Source organism: Talpa occidentalis, unplaced genomic scaffold (assembly GCF_014898055.3).
Source record: "Talpa occidentalis isolate TD23 unplaced genomic scaffold, MPIMG_talOcc4v2.1 talOcc4.4, whole genome shotgun sequence".
NCBI lineage: Eukaryota > Metazoa > Chordata > Mammalia > Eulipotyphla > Talpidae > Talpa > Talpa occidentalis.
The window spans coordinates 68,582,435-68,599,411 of record NW_023604295.1 but is presented as its reverse complement, the minus strand read 5'-3'; the positions used below and the strand labels follow the sequence as shown (position 1 = coordinate 68,599,411).

Here is a 16,977-nt window from a genome sequence, read left to right as displayed (position 1 = left end):
TTATTGTTAAGTAGTAAGAACCATTATAAAAAGAAAGCTTCAATTTTTTAATTTTAATAATCATAGAGACTATTATTGCTAAAATGTCTGTGTGTTTTGGTCTAGTGAAATGTAGTAAGCTATTAAATATGCCTTTCTAGCTTTTAAGAATAGGTCCAAAATCTACTTTCATTTCACTCTGCCTTTATTTTCAATAGTAAACATCAAAAATATCCAGAGACAGAAACTTGTACACAGAGATAATACAGACTCTTGCATCAAGCCAAACGTCCAAGCCTTGTTGCTCAGTTAGATGTTTGCCTCATTCTGAGACTATAGGTGAATGCAGGGTCACTTTCGATCCTAGGTATTGATTCTACATTTCAGTCGATTTGCTTATCATGGGAGAGAGACAAATTGAGTCAGGTAGGTTAGCCTTTCTTCACTAACAATCATTTCAAAGTCATCTTTCATCTCTTTCAAATATTTAATAATTGTGCAAAGTATAAATTCAGTTGCTGTAGGATTATTAGTATCTTGTTCTAAATTTAACAGAGTAAGTACGGCGTGTATAGAAGAATGTAGCATTATGAAGCGGACAAGAATTGCATAATATCCTAATTTTTTTCAAAAACAATATGGAACTAAAAATATATAAATTATATGCACATATTCCAATCTTACAATATACATGTCACATATTTATATCATGATGATGAATGATTTGAAAGCTAGTGAAGACTTTCATCACATTAAATTGGAGAAAAAAGTACTTTTTTGCTTCATAGCAAACATGCAGTTAGACTAAAAAGTTGGCAGTCACATGTATGCTTACTATCACAGTTATTCAGCATTGAAACATTTAGAAACATTGAGCTGTTGGCTACCTGAATTTTTCTTCTTAGTTTTACTGGTAGACAAGGAGATACAGATCAGAATGGAACTAAGAGAATGATTCTTTGTGTTCATATGGGTGGGGAGCTGGAAAGGGAATCCTGAATTATAATTATGGACAGATGTACAGCCTAGCAAACATTAAAAAGGGATTCAGCTAAAATCTGTTCCCTCACATGGAAACCTCCTTACCAGTTGGTAAATTAATTCTGTGTACTCATAATGAGCATTTTTTCTTTGGAGAAGTTTTCTTTAGAAGCCTAGATGGAGAAAATATACAGCGTAGGAAGAAAAGGATAGAAAAGATATCCATATGGAGCAACAAACATTGCGCTAATGGAAGAGCCCAATGGCCGCTGCTCTCATCTCTGGGTGAAAGTTTCCAGACAGTAAACCAGTTGGGGGATTCTTAAAACAGTATCTCCTTTAATTGCTGAGATAAAACATATAATTTCTGGACATGAATAAGCAGGGAAAACTGTGATGCCTGTGGAAAGGCAAAGCTCTGACAGGATGAATATGCTGTTGAACTCTGCAGAAGGAAAATGGGATCAAATAGTGGAGACAGGAGCACTATTTTCATTCTAAAGCATTTTGAAAAGTGTATCTGTGCAGGCATATTAAACACAGAGCTGAAGCTTAATGTCATCTCTTTGTTTTAAGATGAGCATGAAGTGGCTGGATAATGGTTTCACCTTTCAAAGTAAAAATTCTGTTCAGACATACCTCTCTGAAGTAAATGTTTCTGTGTACCTAGATGGATCACCTACTAGAAAGAGTCTGACAGTCCACAATTTTGACATTTTAAATATATTTTCTTATACTACATATATATTTTCTATCAGTTATAATAAACAAACAGGGTGGAAGCATAGAAGCCAAAACGCTTGGGCATTTTCGGCTTTTTTTTTTTAACATATGGAAATAGCACACACTTGGTGGTACCTGTATAAAAATGTAGAGTGTACAAGCTCTTCTACACAAGCACATGTTCATTACTAGGCTTTCAATAAAGAGTCAAGCAATAGGCAGTGTGGGGTAAAGTTTTTGAATTTCTCATTTTTGAAACAGGCAGGCCTAACTAGGGGAGAAAGGTTTTACAAGAAACTTGCTTTGTAACTTTTTACAATCTAATTTTTCTGAACATTGTAACAACATATGAAGTGCTTGTTCCAGAATGGAAAAATTATTCTTGCTTCTTCTCTACCCTTCCATCCAATTCATCAGTAAATTCTGTCCGAGCTATTTCCAAATCATGCTCATAGCATGCCTACTTCTCTCCACCATCCTGTCTAGCCTAGACAGAAGTTGTCTAATGAGCTCCCTGCTTTCATGTGGACACCTTTGCTATTTATTTTGCACACCAATGCAATATATAAATGCTTTAAATGCATATTTCTTCATGTCTTTCCCCATTAAATTTCTCTAAAAGCTGTTTATCACAAGCATAAAATCCAAATCCCTATTACCCTAATTAACCAAGCCCTGCATAATATGCTGTATCTATGAAATATATTGAAAACAGGGGTCTTATGTGTCTTGTCTTTGTATCTCTAGCTCATATAACAGTACCTTCTAAAGAACAATCAATCTTTCTTAAATGATTTTATATTTTTGTCTCTTTTCAGCAGGAAAAAGCTGTAATAAAATATGTATATATATGAATACATATATGCATCCGTATCAATGAATATAAACCCATACCCACATACATAGAAGTAATAGGGATATTAAAAATACAGCTCAATAAGTTTCTTCATAATGCCGCTTAACATTATTATTAGTTTTTATTAGGATCTATCATCTATGAATACATCAAAGTGGATCTATTAATATACATACACCGAGACTACCAGATTTCTAAAACCCACTGCTATTTAAAAATAATAATAATAATAATAATAATAATAATAATAATAAGGAGTAAGGAAAACTGCAATTTATTGTTCAGAGCATTACAGAGCAGAGCGACCCAAGAAAGGGAAGAGTGACTGCAATATAAAGTCTCTCTGCTATTATTTGTTACATTTATTGAGGTAATGTTGACTTCCTCATATTATATGTCTTAGAGGTATAGGTTTGCACCTCTGAAAATGTATTTCACCATACCCACAACCAAAGCACCAATAATCCTCCAGTAGGCCCCCATTTTCCCCACCCACCACATCCCCCTTCTGGTAGCCTTAGTCATTGTCCATTGTGTCTTCCCCCTCCTATTTTTACTTTTCCCTCCTCCTACTCCCCGATGATTTCTCAGATCTAGTGTCAGCTTTCATGGTTTGTCCTCAACTAACCTTTTCTTTGGTTTTTCTCATATAAGTGAAACAATCCAGGATAAGAAGACAGGTCAAAAATAATATTGAGAGATATTTTTTTCCTAAGTTCCATGGTGAGAAATCTATGTAGGAATATAACCGTATGACCTGGTATGAATTGAGGACACTAATACAATGAACAGTGAATATTGGGATAAGATCAAGCAAAGAAAGTTTAAGAGAGATTTTAATCTTAAACATGTATGTTTAGGCATGGGTGGCTTGATGGTAGGAGTTATTTCTGCTTCTAAAAGGTCCATAGACATTAACACTTCTTTTCTAACACATTCACGTTCACATTACCATTATTTTTTATTTATTTTTTATAAGAGAATTATTCTTTTTTTTTAAGCTTTATTTATTTATACAAGAACTGGGGTACAGGCCAGAACTGTGGGGGTTGAGAGGATTCAGCAAAGACAGAGAAGGGAGCAGAACAGGCAGACTACTGAAAATACTGCTGAGAGGAGCAGTGGGTGAGACAGGAGGGGTCTGTCGCACTATATGGGCATCTCCCTGCACGACCAGGAATCAAACCCGTGCTGAAGAGGCTGCAGACAGCTTCACAGCGTGGCCCTCAACCTGCTGCGCCACCGGGAGGCCCTATCATTATTTTTTAAAGTATACCTGATATATCTTACATTGAGAGAATTATGTGATTTACAATGTGAGGCATCATATGAACTTATGGCATTGCATTTTGGGACCTGAGCCAATACCTTTAGGAACTTCATATACCTGAAGACTTGCACGTACAAGTTTCTTGAGAAAAGGTGTTTTAATTTTAAAAGATCAAATGTGAGCTAAAAGGAAAAAATGTGATTAAAAAGAAAAAAAATGTAAATAACCAATTCTAATCTCTCCATTTTTTAGATGAGGAAGCAGAGATAAATTCAGGTTAAAATTCATGCAAAATATCTGTCAGCTATTTTATCACAGAACCTACATGTAAAATCCCAAAATCCAGATTCCTTAGTTGTTCTAGTACCTCGTACTGTTTATTCTAGTATCTCTCACTTCCCCTTGTGTATTCACATTTGGTTTAAGTTTTTCTTTTAATGGACTATTGTAATATTCTCCCATAGGAAACTTACATCGTCTCAGAACTTAAAGGGCATAACAAAATCATCTGATTTAGTTTTTTTATGGAACTTTTAGAAAAGAACTCACAGTATTAAAGTAGGTGGTACTAAATAATACAAAATCCTCCACTTCAAAGACTTTTTTTCCTACTTTATATTTCACTTTGTTTTTGTCAGTTCAGAATGTAAAGGAATATTTTAAAAGAAAAAAATGTGTACTTTTTTTCAAATAACAGACTGGTTTTATTCATAAAATTTGCTTGTAATTACATAGGACTGTTGGTTACCGCCTACAGTTTAAAATTGCAGTAATTTTCATTTTCAAGAACAGCTTTTTTTTATTATTGTGTAAGGATTCCATTTAGTATGTGAAACCAGTGGAAGCTATCAGAGGGCTGAAAAGAGATTCATTCAAATCTAATTTTTAAAGAGTTTTTTTTTTTTTTTTTTTTTAATAGAGGCATGTTTTTATTTATTTATTTATTATATTTGTTTGTTTTGTTTATACATGCACTGGGTACAGTCAGAAGCGCGGGAGGGTGAGAGAATTCACCAGAGCCAGAACGGGGAGCAGAGCAGGCAGAAGGGCTGAAGTACACTGCTGAGGGGAGCAGCGGGCGGCAGGAGAGGTCTGCGCGCCATGTGGGATCCTCCTCCGGTGGCCGGGGAGCAGCCGGGGATCGAACCGGCGCCGCAGAGGCCGCGGGCAGCTTCACAACCCAGCGCTCAACCGCTGCGCCACCGGGGAGGCCCTCAAATCTAATTTTTAAAAGGTTCCTCTTTATGGAGCAGATGAGGTTACCATAGGACTTGAGGAGGAGACTTCCACTAGTATGTGGAGGCCTTCTCAACCCATGGTTGTCATTTAAGTAAGAGCCATAGCTGTTATCCATTCTTATGCTATAACCCAAATACGCTGCTGCATGTAGCTGAATATAATGGGGACAGATAAATGTCCTTCTCTGCACAGGCAAAAAACAAATACAGGAAATGTTTTTCCTCCTACAGTTGCTTTCAGTGTTAGTGCAATTATCAGTAAAAAGGTTAAGGGTGTCTATTATTTTTTAAGGTTAGGAAATGTGAATAGCTTTTATCAAAAAGATACTTTTTATGTTAATAGTTGTAATAAACATAGAGTTCTTCCCTTCTGTGTCTCCACTAATAATCCTTTGCTTGGATTCACTCCTGATTACCTTGGGACTGGCTGGAAAGTTAGTGACAAAAAGCAGAAAGCAGGTAGACATAGAGTTCAGACTAAATGGTAGCAGTATTTCTCCCTATTGAACACTAGTCCTTAGAGAGAAACAAGCAGCTTGGGCTTCTGGGACTCTTTAGACTTAATTTTGCTTCAAAAATCCATTCTGAATGAGCCAGAGTGCCATTTTTAAAAAGAGAATCTGCCACAAAACAAAACAGGTTGACAAGTTAGAAATTATTGTACACTGTGTTTGTAGAGAATAGAACATACCTTTAACCTGAAAAGCTCGTTATTGGAAAAAAGGTGCTGTACCACTCTGCAGTTTATTGTATCCAGAGCTTGTAGGAACTGATTTCACTTTGACAAGGTTATCCAGGATATGTTGTGTTCTAATAAGCTCCAATAACAAAATGTAATGGCATTTTTAAAAATTCCTTCATTAGGGTATGAAAAAAGGAGCACTTTTCTATTATTTTGAATTGGATGATATGATTTAGAGCTCTAACACTTTTAAAAAACGTTGAAAAACTGCATTTTTCAGTATGCTGCTTTTTAATTTTTAAATGATCATTTTGACTTGAAGACTTTTTGTAGGAATTCCAAAAAATTACTTCATATGTGGTAAAAAGGAGGGAGAATGTTACTTGAGATTAATCATTTATAAAGTTCAATTACTGATTTAAATTATTTTAAATGATACTATTCCCTTTCTACTGATATAATTGTCACTATTATCAGTGGGAAATTATTTATAAATCACCAGTCACATTCAGAGTATACATCTACTTACCAAGGAAGCAAGAAGCATACCATACATTCTGTATTTCCCATTATCATCTTGTTGATTCATAAAAAACAAAAACAAGAGAAAGAAACAAGCAATACAGGTTAAATGCCAAATAAAATTTACATTCTCCCAGTTTCCAATCACTGATTGCATGAAGAACTTTTATATATATATAGTCTATGTATTAGTACTCTGTATTATTAATTTGTCAGAATATTAGTGTATATTTATCGATGATATAAATTAGAAAAAATGAAATGTTATTTTAGCATCACACATGTATTTTGATATGTGCTATCCACCGAAGGAGAGCGATGTGTAACTAGAGCAAAGCACATAAACTTGGGTCTGTTCATAATCATGAATGTGTCACACGTAAGCATCATTGGTCATGGGAGTATTGATAACAAAGGCAGGCAGCAGTGACTAAACATAAAAAAGCATGATGAGTATTTTTTTTCATGATGAGTATTTAATGAGAAAGGAAATCAGTTGGAATTTAACTGCTTAAGGAAGTCTTCACAGACCAAGTAGAAATGAGGCTAAAATTTGAGAGTAACATTTTATTTGTATGACAAGAAAGGAGTCTTTTCTAAGATCGGGATTGGGTGATACAGAGGGATGAATTGGGTCAGAGTAAATTTGTTTCAAAGCAAAATAATTGTGCTTGTGACATATTGATATATAAAGACTGAACCTACAGTTTATTGGAGAGATAGATAAGTTTTATAATGGTGATATAATTAATAATAAGCCTATGGAAGATTATGCAATGTGCTTGAAGGTACATTGAAGGAAGATATTGACTGATCACTGATTTGGGGGATATTGTACAGATGAGATCATATTTAAACTGGACTTGAAGTATAGTCAAGAAAGAGATCGTAACTAAGAGATAATAACTAATGTAAAACCAGGGTGGTTTGGAGAAGATGGCAACAAAGATAACAGGAAGAATTGAATAAGATCATTTGCATCAGGGATAGATGTTTTCTTATGTGCTAGGCCACCCAGCACTATAAGAAATAGAGTAAAAATGCCAGGCATATGTGCTCTGAGGAATGCTAGTCCCATTTTTTCCAAGAAAACTTAATGTTGTGGTACCTCAAAGCAATGGTTGCTGCAGTTTGAAGTTTGTATTGTAGCTTGGTGTTTATTGTTGGAGATAATGTACTAACTGATTTTCATAATAAAGTTTAACAATGGTCCCTGGGCACATAGTTAAGTTTTCTGATACTACTTTGTTGTTTGAATTGTAATTGTGTTTTTGCTTGTAAATAGGCTCCTATGCAGGTAACCCAGATTATTTTGGCTGCATTTGTTTGTAACCCAACATTCAGTCACCAGATAACTTTTGCATTCTACATAGAATTATTTTAGGCTTCCTATCAGCAATGATGGTCACAGTTTCTCTTTAAAGGAAATGCCTGTATTATAGAGGAACACATAATACTTACATTGTAAATACATATTTTCAATAATGAATCATAGACTTCAACAAATACATTTTAATATCTTAAACCATTAAATTATTTTAGAAAGTCTTAACCATTTAGTATAAACATAAAAATGAGCCTCCTAAGATTTTATCGACTAGTAAAAATTTAAAATACATAATCTCAATTTCAGAGAATTTTTTGATAACTACAAGATATTATTACAATAGCTAGAATTGAAACAAATTTTTATTAACCAGAATATGCTTTTAATTCTGATTTTGAAGAATCTTATTGAAATTACTCTTTATGGCATAAAATTATCCAAAAAATTATCCATATTTATTAATGTATCTGATCAGATATAAACAAAAAAAGTTTTGTCTTAGTTTTTATTTTTATCCACTATTTTATCAGTTACTAACTCTTCGTTATGCCTTAACATCTAAGAAAGATATAATGCAGTTAATTTCTTGTGTAAATTTTAAGTCTTGAACTTCTCATTTGTAAATACTTTTGTCAGGCAAACTTAATAGTATTTGACTCAACATACACTATAAAGAAAAACATGACCAAAAATTTCCATCTTTTGAATTGTGGAAAGTAAAGATGAAATATGTTGTTAGTTGATTCACCTATTAAATAGTTATTTCTGAATTTTAATATTTGTATATATTATCTGTTATATACCACTAAGTGGGCTCTTTTTTGTTTATTGCTATTGTGGTGTCCATGTTTAAATATCCTTTGAGTAATCATAAGATGATAACATCTAAGTAATATATTTAGGTCTTCTAAAACTGATAAGTCATGTTGAGCATATTACTTTATAATATTAATATAACTTCAGATTATCTTTCTTTATAAACAGAATAAAACATGATTTAATATTTGTATTATCCATGCGTGCATTTGTATAATTATTCTGTATGTGAATTAGTATATATTTTGGGGAAAAATAAAAATGGATGTCTAAGAAGTGGGGAAAAATGACCTATAATTTCTACCCTGTTTTACCTTTAATTAAGAATTTTTATTATCATCATAAGGGTTTCCAAATGTACAGGAATCGATATAACTCAAAAATGAGAAAAATGATTAATGCTAGTGTTTGTGTTTCCAATTTCATATTTCTGTATGAAAATGAAGCCCCATTTTCATAATTGATGTCTGAATAAAAGCCCAAAAATGAATGTACAAACCAAGACCTTTTAAATAATTGCTAAATGATGTCATATGTTTCCATTTGTTGGTAGGACTGAAAGTCAGAGAGATGGATGGTTGGACTTAGAAAGATGATTCAAAATCTTTTGTTAATTTCTGCTTTGACAAGAGTTATAATCAAGCAGCTAAAAGAAATGATCTTGAATGTGTTAGAGAATCTCTTCATTAGGCTCATTATTAAAATATTCTGTCAGTAATATAGCATCTGTAAAATATTCATGAAGGCAATATATATAAAATATATGTAATTTGCATACATACATCACATCTATGCAATTTTAGAAATAAGGAAACTCTATATCAGAATTCTTTCATCTATTAAGTGGGGCTATAATAGTCAACTCATAAATTTGCTGTGATCATTCACCACTAATCACAGTATCAGTCACAGTATGAGGCTTGTATAGTAGGCCCTTCTAGATTTTCGCCCTTTTTCTGAAGTCTCAAATTAGGTAAAAATGAAGAGAATTCATAAAGCGAGATGAAGAACATAAATCAAAAGTTAGGCTCACACAGCTTGAAAAGCCACAGGAGATAGGAGCAAATATTCATTTTGCTAACAAGTTTGTGGTCTCAAAAAGCTTATCCTTCAGAAAATAGGCATTGTTTATATCTGAAAAAAAGATTATTTTGAGCAAATGTAATGACATATTTTAGTTTTATAATAACTATTATATTGACCCTGTCAGAAAAAAAAGGACTTCTGTAGATCCCCTAAAATATATTCTATGTTCATAATGCTATGAGCAAATTCACTTAGTAACATTTATTGATATTATAAATTGTGCCAGTTCCCAAGAATAATGTAAACAGGGTTCTTCCCTTCAATTATCAAGCTGGCAAACTAACATCAATAAAATCAGAACAGATAGAAAGTTTAGATGGAATGAAAATGTATCATACAATTTTCTTGGACTTTCTGAGAATGCCAAATAATTATATTGTTGAATTTTTGGTGATTCTGATTTGGTATTAAATGCTTAGATTATGTCAACTTTTGCAATTTTGCAATAGAATTGAATTAATTGGATAGATATGCATGTACATTATTAAGAAAAACAGAATGAAGAAGAAACCCTCAAAAATTTACAAAAATGAAAATATTTAAAATATTTCAAAACATAGATAGAATTAAATAAAGTTAGTAGTGTTTAAAAACACATAGCTGGGGGGCCTCCCTGGTGGCTCAGGGTATTAAGATGCAACCTATGAAGCTATTCACAGCCACTGCAGCAGGAGTTCAACCCCCAGCCAGGGAGCTACCCACATTGCACAGCAGACCTCTCCTGACTCACCCACTGCTCCCCTCAACAGTGTATTTCAGTCAATCTGCCTGTTCTGTTCCCCACTCTGTCTCTGATGAATGCTCTCACCCCCCACACTTCTGGCCTGTACCCCAGTTCTTGTATGCATAAATAAATAAATCTAAAAAAAAACATAGCTGGGAAGGAGAGAGTTCTTATCTGAGGGACCCTTTTTTTGACCAAATTGTTGTATTGGCCAAGGTAATTTCCTTAAAATTGCTTTCAATCAGTTTGTTTCTAGGTGCATCTGAAGGGTAGGATAAAAGAAAATGAAGAGCAGATGAGCAAGAGTTAAACTATGAGTTGATAATGATTTGTAATGTTATACTTCTGGACACTTTAAAAGACTCTAGGGCAATACTCTTAAAGTGGATCAACAATTATTAAAACTATTGCTTTATAGTCCCTCAAATACTGGTCTAATAAAATACTCTGTATTTCTTGAATTTTCACAATTACAGAAAATAGGATACTGTCTGGTTTATAAACAAATGCTCACAGTAGCTGAAAATATATGGACTCTCTACAAAACATACCAGGATTTATTCCTACCCACCTTTATTAACGTGGAATAAGGAAAAAAAAATAATGTTTTGTTGGGGGGGAACTAAACTAAAAAACAACAATAGAGAAAACCCTGTTACTTGTATTCCAATTTCTAGAATCAAATGAGATAGCTGATTTTGAAAGGTTAAATTTAGGATCTAATGAAATCCTTTCAAACCCACTGTCTACTGGGAAAAGAATCACAAAAACAACCTTATATTTTATAATCTGTGCTAAGCTTGGTAATGTTAGGTACTTCATGGGGAGTTGTATAGGACTATTATTATTTTATGTTCTTATATTTGATAGCCCTGGGAGATACTTGCCTTTGCATTAATTAAATACATATATTGTAAGATCCTAATGAGAAAATAGTTTTACTAACATAGACTGTATTATTTTCTATTTTACATATGCATGAAAGTTAAAATTACAAGTTTTTTTAATGTATTTTATTTATCTCCATTCTGCTTCAACTGTTTAGGAAAGCTTACTAATAAAATAAAAAGGTATACAAATTAGTAAACAGGAAATATGTGTGCACATATACACAACATTTATTCATTTATAATGCCATTAAAGCAGGTTCTACTTTATGATCATAGTAATAGCACTCCAGGCAATACCCATTTTCCCTAGTGATTAATGTAGCACCATAGAGTTTTCAGAAGTTTGTTTTCTTAATTTGACTGGCCAGGAAGCATTTTCCCTGTTGAAAAACAGGTATAAACATCAATACCCCAAATAAGAGAGTGGTTTCATGCTGTTTTCTGATGTCTCCAGTGTAGAGAATTCAGCAGGTTAAAGTCTGAGAATTGAGTAGGGTTATTTATCAGAAGTAAAGAACTAGGGGAAAAAAAAAAAAAGTGGTGTTACTCAGAGACTGTAACTGTTAGAATGACAGGATGCTTTTAATAGCAAAATAATCTATCAAACACTTTGAATATATAGGGACTGTGTGGCAAACATGTGAAGTCAAATGCAAGTATAGTAATTATAGGTAATTTGTGAACTGTTTCTAATTTCCACACTGGGTAAATTATATACCTATCCTCTTGAGACATGATTTGACTCTGAAGATCTACTGAGGTTTTCATGGCTTGATACTGGTTAGGTTGTTTCAATGTTCTCTTATATTGTTCTTCATATTTTCAGCTGATTTTGAGTGAAAGAAAGGAAGATTTTGGTATTAAACGCTGAGCTATTTTTTCTGTTTTTCGTATTTTCTATATTTAAATATATTGTTAACCTTTAATTCTGCTTTACAGTGAATTAGGGGTTAAATGTTATGGTTGAATTCTATGTTCCATATCCTCTCTTGGGCCTGTCACATTAAATAAATCATAAATCTTTCAGAATATTGGGTTCCATGCTAGTTGACTCATTAAAGACTCCTAGGTACTGCAAAATTGTTAGAAGGCGTTACCAGCTAATCAGGGTAAGAAATGCAAGCCTCTAAGCTGTACATTAACATCATTTGTGACAAAGGAGAAAGCAAAATATTAATAATAACAATTGGCTTCTTTGTTTGTTTCTAAAAATTGTTCCCATCTTATTTCTTATCATTAAGTTTTGCTTTAAAATATCAAAAAGCATTTAACATGCATATACTCATCCATCTTTAACATTTCTTTAATTTTATACAGTGGTGTTATTTGTGTTTATTTTCGTTACGTTGTTTTTTGTTTACTTTGACAAAGCATGTCATTTTTGTTTTACCTATCTGTATTTTGCTACTGCATGTCAACCTTTTATTAAAAGAGTCAGTCAACAAATAAATTCTTGTCATTTTAAATTTCACTCTAAATATTGTGAGTAATCTGCTTATTCTCAAACATTACTCCTAGTGTTTGCTCTATGTAGGAGCATTAAAAAAAAGTGAATAAAAAATGGCAAGAACTGTGTGGTACAGCCAGCTTTGTACCTGACGATCTGTTTAAGCCTGTTAAAGTTAAACCTAAATAATATATTTATATATATAATTTGAATCATTTGTGTTTCTCTTTTGTTTGCATGATACGATTTTGTTTTATATTTTGTTTTTTTCCACTCACCAGATGTTCCCAACACTTTGCTTCCCACTACTATCATCCCCTCCCTTACCACTGCAACAGTCACAACCACTGTAGCCATAACAACCAGTCCAACCACAACTGCAACAACCAACAGCATCAGAGGTACAGTATGCTTCTTTGTTATGGCCTGGAAAACACATTAAATGAAGCTTTAAAGGGTTTTTGAAAAGGGTAGAAAATTGAGATCCAATTTTACTTAATTTTAATTAGCTCACCTAATTACTATCAAATAAGATTATGGGAATATAATATTAGACAAAATGGTATATTTTGTATTTTTTATGTCACTTATGACTATTATGAAAATATTACAGAATGTGGGTTAAAATTATGCAGCTCTACAATGTCAAGCAAATTTGAAAGGTGAACATAGGATAATGTTTTATTTTTTTTACCTTGTCTTATAAATGCACACAAAGAAATAAGATGTTCAAGGACGCAGAAATCACATTTGCCTTCTTACGAGCCTACTTTAATGTTAATGACTTATTATTCCTCTGCAGCTAGATTCAAATACTGCAGAGTTGATTTTGTTCCACAGTAACACAATCCATGGGGTCATTATAAATTATTTGCCACATAGTACTTTTAAGTAAATATTCAAAATGTCATCCTAAGGTGATCCACTGAGTAGATCTACTTAATCTATTAACAAAATGTTCTAAAAGTGAATATTCTAAAGTTTCCAGAATGCTAGGAATGATATTTAGCTCCATCTGTAATTTCTTAGATCAGTTTACTACTAAGCATTTTTACCTTCAAGGGAAATAACCGTGAAGAAATTGAAGTAACACTTAAGGGCAAAAAATGTAATTATTTTGTGGTTCAGAAATATAAAAACACATTTCTGATCAGTAATTAAGTGGCTAGTATATGATGAAGAAAGAAAAGAGTTGTTTGAGATCTTTACAGAAATACATTTTAAGCTTAATTCCAATGTAAGCAATGTTCAGAAAGAATTTGTCTTATTTAAGTCTGTCTTTTGCTACTTTTTATATGTGTTTTTGTGTCATGCTTGCTATGCTAATATGTGTTAAGCTTAACAATTTGAAATCATGGGGACTTTAGATTAATATATCTGTAATTGAAGTTGCACCAAGGACAGGCTCAACATTATTTTCCTTCACGTGTGAAGATTGTTCATTTAAACTATGTTTCTTGGAATTTTTATTAATTCTCAATATTACATTGAGTTGTTCACTTTTACTTAATAGTTACCATAGTGATTTGTCTCCTGTTTCAGGAAAAAAAATACTAATGTCTGATCATTGTTAATTTTTAATAATCATGTTAACCACATCATACAAAGGACAAGATTGGTGGCTAAAATTTGATGATAATAGCAATAGGAATTTCTGTTTTATTTAGTATTACTGTTTTATTTAGTATTACTAAACCAATTGCATTCAAACTACATCTACAAATGAAAAGAATTTAAAGGTCTTTCTCATAACAAATTATATAGAAATGGGAGGAAAAATTTAAACTAAAAACTAAAATATACTTTATGATATCATGTGAAATGAAGGATACCTAAGGTTCTACTTTGCTTTATTCTTTTTCCAAAAAAAAATGTATAAAAAGTAACTCAAATGAAGTGTAACTATTGCATATTAATGAAATATCTATAATGTTAAGTTCTTACTGTATAAACAGGTCACTGTGATAGGAAAGAAGGGAGATAAATTGACTCTTTTTAAGAATTATTTTTATTTTATTTATGCATACAAGAGCTCGGTGTAGACCAGAGGTGTGGGGCTGTGAGAGGATTCACCAAAGACAGAGTAGGGAACAGAACAGGCAGATCTACTGAGATATGCTCATGAGGGGAGCAGCAGGCTAGACAGGAAAAGTCAGCTGCACCTTGTGGGTTAGCTCCCTAGGTGGGCTTTGAATGCTTGCTGCAGTGGCTGCTAACTCCTTGTGCCACCAGGAAGGCACTTGACTTTTTTTTTTTTTTTCTTAAGGAGCTACTGGTAAGACAAATTGTATAATCAAATATTCCTTCCTTAGCAAATGTTTATTGGGTACCTGTTTTATATATGGGACTATGCTAAACACTAAAATTATGGAAATTAAATGTATCTAAAGTCATTAGCAATTAAATTAATGCTTTCCCTCCCCAACAGCTGATGTCCATATTTTTAATGAGCAGTAAGTATTTATGTTCTTTGTGAGTGTTTATATACATATGACTAAAATAAGTGGAAAATGTTTTATTTCTAAGGGAAGTGCTTAACATTTTTATATTTGTTCACATATATCTTTAGTGGAATCTTTGCTATTGAATTTAACAGTCCACTACTAAATTGAAGTTACTTTTTCAATTGTTCAAGTAAATTCACTTTTTTACAGATTGCCTAAGATATTTTGTGAACTTTACACCATGGACTTTAAAAATACTAAAAGTATTATTCTTTCTCTCAAGCAAACATAAAAATAAACAGACCTCAAAAAGACACCACACTCCATATCCTTTTCCCCTCACTTAACAGTTGAAAGATAAAATTTTTCAAATGGCACCAAGATATGTGGAAAGAAAAATATATTTTGCAAGATAGGCAAATATATTTTCCAAATACATTTTGCAAGATAGGAAAAATATATTTTGCAAGATAGAATTAGGGCACAGGAAGGGTGAACAGGATAGGTGATTCATAGTATCTATTTTATTTAAAAAAATAGTAGCATTGATGTTGAATGTTAGTATAATGCCTATTTTTATCTCCTCTTTTCAATGAAGAACTGGTAACTGGGGAAATTCACCAAGCTCCTTGTATCATTAATTTTCTAGTAAATATTTGAGGAAATGGGGGCTTCCTTATAAATGTTGTACTCTATCGCTTTTAAGTTATGTTATTCTTTTTTTGTATATTATCTATTAAATTAGAGCTTTCATATATCAATAGAATTATATTTTCAATGAAATTTATTTGTAATTAGTAAAAAATGTTTCAAAGTTATGGTTAAAAAGAATCTTAATATGAGCAAGTAAGAATATGTTGGTTATGAAAAGCCAATAGCTAGATATTTCCAGCCTGCTGATATTTATGTTTACTGTCTCATACCTTTCTCTCATTCAATAATCTGAATTAAATTTATTTTATTATGTTGAAATGGCATTTCTTCAAATTTCATGAAATACATTTATCTATGTATGTTTAATAAATGACCACAAATGAATCATTAATCATATCTCCACTTGCACTTAAAACCACTCCTCTAATTGCTGTTTTTCATCCTATGATATAAGCATCCAATAGATTTAAGAATCACAGAAGTAGCATCCTCACTTTACAGATGACAATTAAAGGTGTTGAAAATTCAAGAAATGTAGGAGACATAGTGACATGTTGGTTATGTATATTTATGATGATTTTTTAAATTAGAATTGTTAACTAAGCCTTTTTCACTTTCCAAGATAGAAAAAAATCTTAAATTCATAACTGCTATCTACTTCTAACTCTGCAAGACTATTAATGCCCTACACATGTAGAAATGAAATGATTGATATGGAGGGAAGATAGAAAAATATTCAATGTACTCCCAGCCCTAATACTGAAAATTTGCTTAAATTCTTTTATTTATTTTTTTAAAGATTTATTTATTTATTTGTTTGTTTGTTTGTTTGTTTGTTTATACAAGCACTGGGTACAGTCAGAAGCGCGGGAGGGTGAGAGAATTCACCAGAGCCAGAACGGGGAGCAGAGCAGGCAGAAGGACCGAAGTACACTGCTGAGGGGAGCAGCGGGCGGCAGGAGAGGTCTGCGCGCCATGTGGGACCCTCCTCAGGTGGCCGGGGAGCAGTCGGGGATCGAACTGGCGCCGCAGAGGCTGCGGGCAGCTTCGCAACCCAGCGCTCAACCGCTGCGCCACCAGGGAGGCCCGTTGTTTAAATTCTTGATGCATTTCAGTATATCAGAGATGGAAAAAAGTCCTAAAAATGATAATGAAAGTGTTTACAGTCTGTTTAAAAATCCAAATGAAATATTGGTTCAGATATTGATTCAGTTTTACATCAGTCATTGAAATGGTAAAGTAATTTTTATATAACTAAAATGACATTATTTAGTGATCTCAAATGATTTATTAATTATAGTGAGGCCAATATCAGTGAAACATTACTTCAGAACACTA

At 32.7% G+C, this 16,977-nt stretch overlaps 1 protein-coding gene across 4 annotated transcripts in view; it reads left to right on the top strand.

Annotated features, from left to right (window-relative positions):
• The window catches only part of CADM2 (cell adhesion molecule 2), a 249,974-nt gene that overhangs the window by 169,558 nt on the left and 63,439 nt on the right, over nucleotides 1–16,977 (top strand). For 3 of the 4 annotated variants that reach the window (XM_054700700.1, XM_037525697.2, XM_054700701.1), the window contains one exon: nucleotides 12,823–12,942. The exons of the other annotated variant lie outside the window; for it this stretch is intronic. In XM_054700700.1, coding sequence (XP_054556675.1) covers nucleotides 12,823–12,942 — 120 coding nt within the window. The remainder of the gene's footprint in view (nucleotides 1–12,822; nucleotides 12,943–16,977) is intronic. 4 annotated transcript variants of the gene reach the window in all.